The sequence below is a fragment of the Centruroides vittatus genome, unplaced genomic scaffold (assembly GCF_030686945.1).
Source record: "Centruroides vittatus isolate TY-2023 unplaced genomic scaffold, ASM3068694v2 contig_290, whole genome shotgun sequence".
Lineage (NCBI taxonomy): Eukaryota > Metazoa > Arthropoda > Arachnida > Scorpiones > Buthidae > Centruroides > Centruroides vittatus.
The window spans coordinates 1,139,566-1,152,153 of record NW_027121846.1 but is presented as its reverse complement, the minus strand read 5'-3'; the positions used below and the strand labels follow the sequence as shown (position 1 = coordinate 1,152,153).

General features: G+C 29.5%; 1 protein-coding gene across 1 annotated transcript; it reads left to right on the top strand.

The window, feature by feature from the left end:
• Nucleotides 1-2,659: 2,659 nt before the first annotated feature.
• On the top strand, nt 2,660-11,660 carry LOC136972333 (glucose dehydrogenase [FAD, quinone]-like). The gene is made up of 11 exons (XM_067266888.1): nt 2,660-2,786; nt 3,334-3,536; nt 9,323-9,512; nt 9,592-9,723; nt 9,845-9,983; nt 10,047-10,200; nt 10,307-10,460; nt 10,738-10,901; nt 10,977-11,154; nt 11,233-11,455; nt 11,522-11,660. Exons 1-11 carry the CDS (start codon nt 2,660-2,662, stop codon nt 11,658-11,660), a joined length of 1,803 nt encoding a protein of 600 aa, XP_067122989.1.
• The last annotated feature ends 928 nt before the right edge of the window (nt 11,661-12,588 follow it).

Genomic DNA, 12,588 nt, shown 5'->3' with positions numbered 1-12,588 from the left:
AAACCACACAAGAAACAACAACGATAATCATAAAATATTGAAAAGTTTGAAAAACGTAACATATAAAAGAGACCTTTCAGAATTCAGCTGATAAAAAAATTGATTAATGACTCGATTCATAAAAGTGTGCGTGTTTTTTTTAATGAAATGCGAAAGTTTGCACAAGGTCTTCAAACAGGGCCTTATACATTTAGTGATAATTCTAAAAGTAATTAGTTTATATAAAATATTAATGAAAAAAATGAGTATTTAGTAGGATACATTTATGTGATATTGTCGGTATGTGTGTCTAATCATAAAGTTTACGTGACAAAGACCACGTCTAATCGTCGAGAAACCAGTTAGTGAACTACCTCGGGTGTTAGACAAATGAAAAAGATTTTAAAAAATGGTATCTTTCCCACCCTTTCTTATTCAATATTCTACCAACCTGATTTCTATTCACTTTTAGATAGTTTTCCTGTTACCTTATTCGTCATAACCTATATGTGAATTAAATTAATGTATTTAAATTATATCTGATGTATTTTTCATATTTTATATAATTAATGATTAAATAATATCAATTTGGTAATAGATAACAAAGACTAATTATTATATAAGGGTTGATTAATTAATTTTTAATTTTCTTAATACAAATTTACAACATCCTAATACATTGATGTAAATCTTCAGAGTAAAAATGACACTCACTGTTCCTGGTTTTACTTAATAAGTAAACGAGTGTGTCTTTTATTAAACATTCTTTTTATTATTTCACAGTTTTTTATAATCTTTTCACAAATTTGCAAGACATTCATTAATCTAAACAAAATTTATAATTCATATTTCACAAGCACGTTATAAATGTAAAATGAAGCAAATAGCATTCTGTTTGAATGGAACTGGAGAAAATGACGTATAGACCATTCTAAACTAGTTTTAACTATTTAATAATTATTATCTTAAATCACATAACTTCCGGCCCATACCGAAAGTTTATATATAGATAATCGGCACCACCAGCTGAAACTTACTCATATGTAAATAAACAAAGTGTCATTCTATCACGCAAGTGTCAGGCAAATGAGGCACGATAGCAACGTTCTTTATCGTTTCTGACAAACAAATGTGTGCTAGGACCGTTGACAGTGAGGAAATGTTCTTGATTAATCAGTAGCTTATCAGGTATGTCTCAGAGAAAGCATTTTGACGATTCATTGCTATGGAGAACCGTTCATTTCTGTTTTTTGCCAAATACAGTACATTCGTGTGTTTGCTTTAGCTTTGGACACGAGTATAGTAAAAATTCCCCCCCCCAAAAAATTGGGACTTTTACTATCGTTAAATAAAGTTTAGGTTGTAATATACATAAATTAATTTTTAAGCAAGAGCTTGCAAATTTAAGAAATCCAGCGACGAGTTGCTTAACTTTCCCGGCAATCTTCGGTGGCGCTATCTGTTATCATATTGTTTTAAAAAACTTTTTATACTTTTAAAGATTATAAAATGGGTAAAAACTTAATTTTGAAAATAGAGATGGGTTTTATAAAAAATTGTAAATGCTAGTAACGAGTAAAATCGTCATTAAGTCCGACCCTATTGGAGATGCACACGACCCTTTATCTCCCCATCTGTTATATGTAACAGAGCCGGAAAAGTAAAATTATATAAAGTTTATATACTGTTTTATTATCTTTTATTTTTAATGCTTTATTTTTCTTACTTTTTCTCAATCCCTCTTCAGGCTTCCGACATAATAGTCATTTAACTTGTTTTTTCTTACGACAACACTGCGGTTGCCTACATCAGTTGTACAATACAACATAAGAAATGGCCGTTGCCTGGAGGTTATTTTGTATGCATTTAAAAAAGTTTCTGGAAAATGACGACCGTTCAGAGGTGTCCATTGTTGGGAGGTGACCGTTATTGGAGGTTCGATTCGATCTACAAAAGGACGTAGGCCTATTGCTAATCCGAACAAAACACTTAAAATATTTATTTAAAAATTTTAGAATTTTGTTTTGTTAACTTACAATACTATCTCGTTATAGTATTACTTTGATGTCATGCCAGTAAACTGGATAAGGGCAACTCGAACAACAGAGAGAGAGTTAATAAAGCATCAAAGGCTAATGGCTGCCTGCATCGGTAGTCATGCATTTTTAAAATACGATTTTTTTAAGCTAACAAAGTTCATTAAAAATTTTCCACGTGGTACAACGAATTATAAAAAATACTAATTAAAATCTATAAAAAATATACACGTTCTTTTTTTTTGTTAATTTAACTTATAATAACATCGATTTTTAACATAGAAATTAATATAAATTGCACGTTAATATTTAAAAAATAAAAATTAAGTTTATAAAACTTTATTTATTTGTAAAAAATCTCACTTTTTGAAATGTTAGAAAGTCATAATGTAACATTGATTATAAGTTGACACATAACTCGATTTTATATACGAAAATCCTTTAATTTAACAAAGAATTTTAAAGTTTTCTTTTCAAAATATTGTAAATTTTTCTACCATTTCTTTAACATATGGGTCAGTTGGTTCATCAAGGTGGAGTTTGAATTAAATAGCGTGAAAATTGATATAGTTTACGAAACAAAATGCTCTTCACGCAGATTTTTTTCCCCCAACTGTTTCATCACTTAACATGAACCTAGGATAATGCAAAATCTATTACATATTTTATCAAGTTTATTACCATTTTTCGCCTCTTTGTACGTATGGAACATATACAAAGGAAGTTTGCCAATTAAGGATTATTTTTTACCATCCTATGATTATATAATAAGTAAGTTTTATTTATTTTTTCAGTTTTAATGTCACCTAGTTAATACGTTATAGTTTAAATATTAGCAACAAAGAGTTTTAACAGATTTTATTATCATCTTACGAAAACATAACAGAAATGAACAGATTTGTAATCATTAAAAGACCCCGTACGATCCAAATAAAGAGGCCTCCAAATTAATATTTAAAAAGTTTATTTTGATAAGTGGCGTAAAATTTATTTTATTCGTATATATATATTCTATCTTTATGGCTTTCGTAAAAGAATAGGGCTTTCAGGATTAGTTAGGCCCATCTTCATCTCTCAGGCTCTGAGATCATTAACACTTTAAAAATTATTACTGTATTTTATTATGAGTGCTTCATAAAGCCACTTAAACATTTAAAAATATGAAAACATACAAATTATTTATTTGAATTAGTTTTTTAAAGTTTAATTTATATTTTTAAAATAAATTTGATAATTTTTATATTTTAGAGATAAAAGTTCTCGCCAGATGGCAGCAGGCTGATTTGTTTAATTATTTTATTTATTTTTGTGTAAATAGTTGGAGCAGGTACCGCTGGTTCGACATTAGCTAGCCGACTTTCCGAAGATCCCGATATTTCAGTTTTGTTACTAGAAGCGGGAGGAATGCCTTCGTTTGAAACCGAAATACCTATTTTAGCATCGGAGTTACAAATGTCGCACCTTGACTGGTCTTATTTAACTGTACCACAACAAGAATCGTGTTTCGGATTAATTGATAAAGTTTGTTAATATATATATATATATACTTTTTTTATTTAAAATTTTATGTTAAAAATCAATATTACATAATATTATTTATTTATTTTTACATAGTCATTTAGATTTAATTTTGGCATGAGAATACAAATATTTTCCTCCCCTTAGAATACTTCGTACTAAATAAAATAAAGATTAAATACTAATAGTTTAATCAATTCAATCAGAATATTCCCTGGAAAACAGTAGACCTTCGATTTAACAGACTAATTAAGGAAGGGTGTCCGCTAAAACGGGGTAAACCAAACTTTTAGCGTGATTTTTGCTGGCCAAATCCAATTTATCTATTAAATCGCAGGTCTTGTTGTATTTTTTTAATAAAATTTAAAAGAATATAAAGCATTTACTACATAATACATTAAAATTTAATTATTAATACGATATTAAATATAAATTTATTTACTAGTAATAATACTAAGTATGAAATATTTAATATAGTTAATTGTAGAAATTGAATTACAGTATATGTTTTCTATATTTAATTAAAATTATTAAATTTTAAACTATTTTTCTATTAAGAAAACAGATGGCGTAAACAATCAAAATTTATATTTACACTGTTGTTAAACAGAAAAACAATAAAAAGGAATGTAATTAAATAACATTCCTATAAAATAGCAACACATTAATTTAAATTTAAACATTTAAACATTTAAATTAAATATTAGTATTAATTTAATAAATATTACTATAAGCTTCTGTATATCGGAACCAGAGGGCACAGATTGCAGTTCCAGAAAGCGTCCTCTAGTGTCAAAATATAAAAGTTTATTTGAATTTCTTTATTTTAAATTATAACGAGTGTATAATATATATATTTATTTAACTTGTATTAAATTTCATATTTTTGCTGCCATTTGTATACAGTATTTAATACAAATAACTGTATTAAATACTGTTATTTCCAAGAACGATTCTTAATTTGTGACATTGTTCTTGCGTAAAATAGAACGTCTCGCTTTACGTCACTATGTTTTAGGTTTTTCCAAGAATCAATTGGGTCGTAAAAGCGGGGTTTTACTGTAGCTGCTATAGTCTATATTTATGAATACGTCCAGAATGTGATGACGTGCCAACAATAATTGAACACGTGAGAAATTTCCCCAGTACAGCGATGTTACATTCGCAGGACGCAAAATTTCTAAAAATGAAAATGGATTTTGTAATACAAAATTTATATTTTCAGAACATTAAATCCAATAATATTTTTTAAAAAATAAATAATGTTCACTCTTCTTTTTGAGTGTGCACAGAAATGGTGCCTGATGCCAATTGTTTTGCGCTCCCAAAATAACTATGGTATTATACTGTTATGGTTACGGTGTTATATTGTGTGCATTGGATAATTTAAAATAGTTTTCTGCATAAAAAGCTATAAATCAGTATATAAAAACTTCTTGTCTCAATGATTATTGTTAAACGAATCTCAAAGATCGTAGCAGAGATAACAGACTTATCAGGCTGCTATTGAGGACATGAAAATGATACTTGTATCATCAGAAGGCAATGGAACTTTACTTCTTATTTCATTTGAAATGCATAGCATACTGAAGTTGTCTTCTGATGATAGAAGTGTTAATTTCATGTCTTCAGTGTGTGATAAGTCTGCTATCTCGGCTACAGAGTGTTTAAGATTCATTTAACAACTATAAATTATATTTTAGATAACTAATAAACAATTTTATATTATAAATCTCATCAGTGGCCGGCACATAAAACCACTAATGAATGGGCTGGCCACGTAGAGTTTTCGGATTCTCTTCACATTTAGCAGCTAAATAGAAGCCAGTTTTTTTAGAAAGTCCTTCTGCGGGCACCTTGGCAGATTGTCCACGTTTTGCGTTGCCGTATTCCATCAAACCAAATTTTTACGTTTAAAGTATATTTTGATTTTATTCTATTTAAGTGTCTTTGTATTGCTATTAATTAATTTTCGGAAACTATAAATTTTTATTTATCAATTTTGACACGGCGGTACACAATGTTTATGATATTCCAATAAAATATAATATTTTAACGATTAGGAATTTTGATTTTTAATTTAAACCATTATATATTTAGTATTTTATATACATAAATGCGATACACTTAATTTAAAATGTACAAATATTGAGAAGAATTTTCAGCAGTCCACAGAATATTTTAATTTCATTTGACTAGTAACTTTGCACATTTTGTGATAATTTTCGAAAGTTAACATTGTTTTGAACGTTTTGTTCTTCGAGTATTATTATTTTTTCAGTACTTTATTATATGCATGTAGATGTAATTTCGAATAACGTATTTTTCGGTAATTTTCGTTTTAGAATGAATTACTGTGCATTTCCTGAATTTTAATAAATTATTAGTAACTCTATCATTTGTTAGATTTACAAGAATTTAGTCGAAAAAGTAAGCGTTCCAAATATCTCTTTTTCTTGTTTGTTCTATTAAATTACGGCAACGCAACAGTTGGGCGATCTACCTAGGGGAATGCCATCCGGGAGGTCTTTTTAAGGGTAACTGGCCTCTATTCAGGCGTTACAGATTGGAGAAAACCAGGAGGCCAGTCCGTCTTGGCGAGGCGCGAACCCACTACTGCAACTTCCAGTGTTCAGAGAATGGAACCACTTGGCCACTATTGGGCCCTTTTTCTTGTTAAATAACTTCAATTTAATATTAAAAATATGAGACTTTAAGAAAATAAGTTAACATATTTTCTTTTATCAATGTATAACTAACATATAATTTAGGATATTGTTTATTTAAATGAAAATAATAACGCTATATTTTAGCTTCTAATAACATTTTAAACAAATTGGATGTCATTTTGGGGTTAACTTATGGCTTGTATATCTGATTTATTCTCTGTACCTTTCGTTCCAAAATGCTTTTTTATAATATAAACCTACCATTTATTCTTCGGTAGAAAAACGTAAAAAAAAAATAGTCAAATAATACTGTATAATAGAACAATTGACGATAATTTTTTTAAAAACCAGCTTACATACAAACCATCTTCAAATTTGGAAAAATTTTATTTAATTCTTTACGAATTCATTGTGGCAAGTTGGTATTCTTCGTTACACTGTAATTTTATTTTGTATAAACTTGACTGAACAAACTGACTAAACACTGAAGACAATCAGCAAGTATATTTGTAAAGGATTATCGAGCAATTATTTATTGTGACGTTGTCACAATGCCGGGCTGCAAGTTTTAATCATATTTTTTAATTTATTTAATTTAAAATATATTTTTTCCACCTCAAATTAGCAGTGGTTTGTCCCTGTATATCATACTTTTCCTTTAACAGGAATCGTGCTGATAATCTATCTAACACTTTTCAAGGTGAAATTTTAAATTGAAATAACGTAACTTTCAGTTTGCGTAGGATGTTCTTATATAGTTAATCAGAATCTCTTGCCCCTAAGGTTTCCATATATGGTCTCTTCCTTTATCTACCTACCTCTGTTCTCGAGATAAGGGAAAGACAGACAGACAACGGACAACAGTGGGAATTTATTGTCGACAATTTTTTTCAAATTGTAGCCCAAATTAAATTTACAATTTTTGACGGTTTAGTTGATGTTTCGAAAATTATTTTCAGTTATTTTATCTTATTAGTTTAAGGATATTATATGTTTTATGAAATGTATTCATAAATAAAAACTGTTATTATTGATTTTAATGAATTATAATTCAAATTTTATAAATTCAAATATTTTAAAGCACAGCATTTGTTGATTGTTATGTTCATTTGTTAAAATAAACAAATATTATTTAAAGTTTGAAAGGCTTTCGAAAATATGTAATTTATATTAATAAATTAATTATTATATCTGTGAATTAAGTTAAAAGGATAATATACAAAATATGCATTTATTTGAGTAACGTTAGAAGCCGTCACTTAATATATTAAAGATTTATATGTATTTGGAAAAAGATTATCTATATAATGTATACGCTAGTGTTCTAAATTGTTAACGTTGCGCGCTATTGCAAAATGAATATTTTTTGCTAAATCTAGTGTTAATAGGTGCAATAATCTAAGTAATGATTATGAGATGTTGAAGAAGCATTGCATCATATTGTTGCCAAGGCATCAGCTATATTGTATAGTATTATATCATCCGCTGATATAAATAAAAAATTAGTAGTTAACTGCTCAATTTAATGCTGTGCTATTTCAGCTTGTGTCAACAATTAACTTTACAGTAAACCCAACCAGCGGAGACCGCAGACTATGGAAAAGGGAGGCACAAGCTATAAAAAGAGCATCGTACTGTACATTACGGAAGGTGCTTCGAACTCTATGATTCAACGTCGGATCAGCGCTCCCACAAAGTGGTGCCGGTTGCACTCCGGACTAACATGGCCTTGAAAACAAGAAATGGGGTTTTGATCAACACACGACGAAGTTGAATGGGTTTAGGACAAATATCGTTCATTAGTTTCTTTTATATTTGCAGAATAGGCTAGAAATTACGAATTTTCTGTTGTTTGGGACTCCATGGGATTAGGAAGAGGATCGGAGACGAAAGGAGGCACGTGCCACAAGTGCCCCAATACCTAACATATGTAAATTTACGCTAGTAAGAAGAAATTCGTTGAAGTTTTCCACAAGGATGGTCTGAATATGATTGAGCTGTTCTCGTTCCACTGTTAATTAAATTAATATAGAGGCATTCCTTCAGTGATGACTTGAAGTGAAATCAATAGCGTTGGAAGATTTTATTTCGTGGATGACACACTGAATGCAAATCCGTACGAAATTGTTGTTACACTTTATATCGTCACCATAGCCAGAGATATATTTGGATTGGAGCCATACATTTTCCAACAAGATTTGACATCCTGCCAGATATCTACAGAGCGAATTTCTGATTTTAATGATTTTTTAATATCTTTAAAATATTAAACGATTATCCTCCGACATTTTGCTCTTCCAGATGCGAAAAGAATTTTCAGAACTGGGAATAAATATGCGAAATTACGATGGAAATTTAACAGATCTCAGCCCAACTAAAAATATTAATATATACAATGTATTCATGAGAATTTTGTCTAATTTTTTTTATTTACCGTTCTTCAGTATATCAAAACAAGTTTCGAAATTTTAAACATCATATGTCTGCCATATAAAATACATTTCAGTAAACCGAACTTTGCAGTTCTTATTTTTCTTCCAGATTTATCACTTCTTATCACTAATACATTATCCACATCACAGGTTACACAGAATTATGCATTATTAACATTCTGCTGATTCATATGAACTCAGAAGGGGTGCAATACTTTAGAACATTAATAATAACTTATAATTCTAGAAATTTGTAGTTTGGAAAATAATATATTTTTAAATAATAACCCAAGAAATGGTTACTTGTTTTCCTTTTACTGATTCTCTGCTTGAAAGTTGCTGTAGAAAACTAAGTAAACACGAAAATGGTGTTTACTAGTTTCTGTTTTGAATTGAACTCGTTTAATAAAACAGTAATGTCATTAAATATAAAGCTTGAACTCCGTTATAAAACTTGTTTAAAATTACCTAATTTTATGGTAATAAAATTAATTAAATGTTTGTTTAGCTCAGACGCCTCACTGGTTTTATGAGTGTTAATTTTTTTGTGTTTCAGTTCATTTCTATTGATGTTTGATGCTTTAGATATTATTTAGAATTTAATTTTCTAATAATTTATAATTCTAGAAATTTGTAGTTTGGAAAATAATGTCATTTTTAATTTATTAAAAAAAAAAAAAAAAAATAGCGTTGTCCTTGGCCTCGTGGAAAAGTGTTGGGTGGTTCAAGCGTGCTTAATTATATGTTATACATTAGAGGGAATAGAAGAGACTACGATAATTGGGCTCAACAGGGTATTTATGGTTGGAGTTGGAAGGAAGTACTTCCATACTTTATACGATCCGAAGATAATCGTGATCCAGAAATTGCTTATAATGGTAAGGAGATATTGAAAATTTATGGAAGAAAACCCAAATGAATAAACAGAAATACTTACTTTAGTTTATATATCATTAGGTTATCATGGACGAGATGGTCCACTTACAGTTTCTACTCCACCGTTCGTTACAGATTTAACTTTTGCATTTCTTGAAGCTGGAAGACGTTTTGGTTATCGTAATATAGATCTTAATGGTCCTATACAAACAGGTAATACTTTTAGGCCTACTCAAATTTTTAATAATAATTAATTGAATATTTATACTTTTGAATATAATTGTCTTAAAAATAATGTTCTAAAGAAATTTATGATTATATTTGCTATGTTTAGGTTTTGCCATTCCTCAAGGGACCATACGTAGAGGAGCGCGATGTAGCACTGCCAAAGCATTTCTCGAATTAACTAGAGGAAGAAATAATTTGCACATTTTAATACACGCATACGTTACTAAAGTACGTTTTATTATAATGTTAAGCAGAATGAATTGTTTAGTGTTAACGTTCGTATTAATGTTACAGATAGGGTTTCATAGAGGAAGAGCACACAGTGTGCACTTTGATTGGAATCGTAAACATAACATAGTATATGCCAAAAAGGAGATAATTGTTTCAGCAGGTGCTGTTAATACTCCGCAATTGCTCATGTTATCTGGTATAGGGCCTAAAGACGAATTGGAAGCATTGAATGTGAGTTAAAAAATCGTTTTAAATAAAGTTAAGTCATATATTATAAGAATAATAAGTTTTCTATGTCTCTGTAATAATTTTAATTTTTATAATGAACCTATTTCAGATTCCAGTAATAGCGAATTTACCAGTTGGCTATAATTTACAAGATCATGTCGGTGCTGCGGGTCTTCACTTTAAAATAAATGCACCAATTTCTCTTTTGGAACCACGACTTATGTCTATTAAAAATATTGTTAAATATTTTCTTTTTGGAGTTGGTAAGTTAGTATAATTGTAATAAATCGTAGACCTATATTAATAATAGCGAGGTTGAGGCCGAAGTTCTAAACGCGAAAACGTGTACGTCGGACGTTCCTGTAAGCCTAGAAGTTTGAAAATGGCGTTTGGAAAGCCAGTGGAATCATGTTCGACATTCCAAACGCCATTGTCAAACTTCTAGGCTTACAGGAACGTCCGACGTACACGTTTTCGCGTTTAAAACTTCGGCCTCAACCTCGCTAATATATTGTAAGACTTATAGACTTAATATCACAGGACCGTTAACAAATTTGGGAGGAGTTGATGGTTTGGGATTTATCAATACACGTTATGGTAACGTTACTGACGATTGGCCTGACGTACAAGTCCTTTTTGTCCCTAGCAGTCCGGTTGCAGACGGAGGAGAAACAGTTCGGAAAATTATGGGAATAAGCAATAAAGTAACTCTATTTTAAATTAAAAATAATTTTTCATAGCTTTTGTGTAGAATTTTTTAAAAATGCATTTATTTTCAGATGTGGTGGCAAGTTTATTATCCATATATTTATGACGATACGTTTACTCTATACCCCCTTTTACTGAGACCCAAGAGTAGAGGGAGAGTAAAATTAAAATCTTCAAATCCCTACGATCGTCCATTGATCGATCCAAGATACTTAACTGACACAGATGATGTTCAAACTTTAGTAGAAGGTATAGAGTTATTTATTTTGATCTATATATTTTTTCATTTAAAAAATGTAATTTTATTATTATATCTTGTTGCTTTAGCTATGAAGATATGTTTTTCATTAGCTATATCTGCTCCATTTAGAAAGTTTGGCGTTAAACCATTTAAGACCATTTTTCCAGGATGTGAAAAATATGATCAGTGGACAGATAAATACTTCGAATGTGTAGCTAGAACTTTTACTATAACTATATATCATCCAGTTGGAACATGCAAAATGGGTCCCTCTTGGGATACAAGTGCAGTAGTTGATCCAAAACTCAGGTGAGGAATACTTAAATGTTTCGTTTATTCATTTTATTCAATTTAGCTAAAATGTATAATTTTTAGGGTACGTCACGTTCGTAGTTTACGTGTTGTTGACGCTTCTGTTATGCCAACTATTGTTTCTGGAAACACCAATGCTCCTACCATTATGATTGCAGAAAAAGCTGCTGACTTGATCCGAAGAAGTATTATGTATCATTGATGCCAAAAATTTTGCTACATGCCATAAAGAATTGTAAGAAACCTTAAAAAAGTATTAATAGTTTAAATATTAAAATTATAATTCTGTCACGATATGTTTATGGTTTTTCTTCTTATAAGATAGTAACGGGTGTGCTTATAAATAGATATAGGTTAGAGCATTATGATTTATGCTTTATGAATAATTCTAACAAGAACGAATACAAAATTTAAACGATAAAAGTAACGTTTTATGGAAAAAATTTTAATATTAAACATTTTTTTGTATCTGAATGAATTAGTGTGCATTATGATTGTTTCAGTTCAATAGTTCTCAAATAATGTATTATCGAGTTATTCATTTAGCATTATATATTAATTAATAATCAAATATGAAATGAAACAAGAAAAGAGTTTGTAAATCATCTTGTTTCTAACCTAGACACATTTATGAGCATCTAAAACAACTACTGATAGAAAAAAAGCTTTACAAAGTGCGATACGAGGGTGTAACTACAGCAATAATTTGTGAATATAATTATGAATATTCAGTTTTAAATAAAATGCGAAGAATAATAATTCTAGTTTTAATAAAAATCAAATTTCCATACTGACGTATATTTATAAAAATCAATCATAACTCTTTTGTTGAAGATATCAACAATAAAATCATCACTAACGACCCGTCATTCTTTTTAGTTCCGCCATCTTCATGCTACGTACACACGAGTCTCATCAATCAGGTCAGAGGATCCATGTTTCGTTGCACCGCATTGATTACAATAGTTTTTGTAAGGGATTAGAGAATTGAAGAGAATTCCATTAGAGAATGAAACTGTACTCTTATTAATTTATTTTAAAAAATAAATTCAAGATATTTTATATGTTTACGACTTTAGTTTTCCTTTCATATTTAAATTAAAAAAGTAATCTCTAAAATATTATTGGCA

Bases quoted from the DNA above. Each gene is read 5' to 3' on its own strand.
- LOC136972333 (XM_067266888.1), top strand. From the start codon at position 2,660: ATGCAAAATCTATTACATATTTTATCAAGTTTATTACCATTTTTCGCC. The intron at 9,724-9,844 runs GTAATACTTTTA...TGCTATGTTTAG, and splicing joins TAATGGTCCTATACAAACAG to GTTTTGCCATTCCTCAAGGG. The intron at 9,984-10,046 runs GTTAAGCAGAAT...AGGGTTTCATAG, and splicing joins AAAGTACGTTTTATTATAAT to AGGAAGAGCACACAGTGTGC.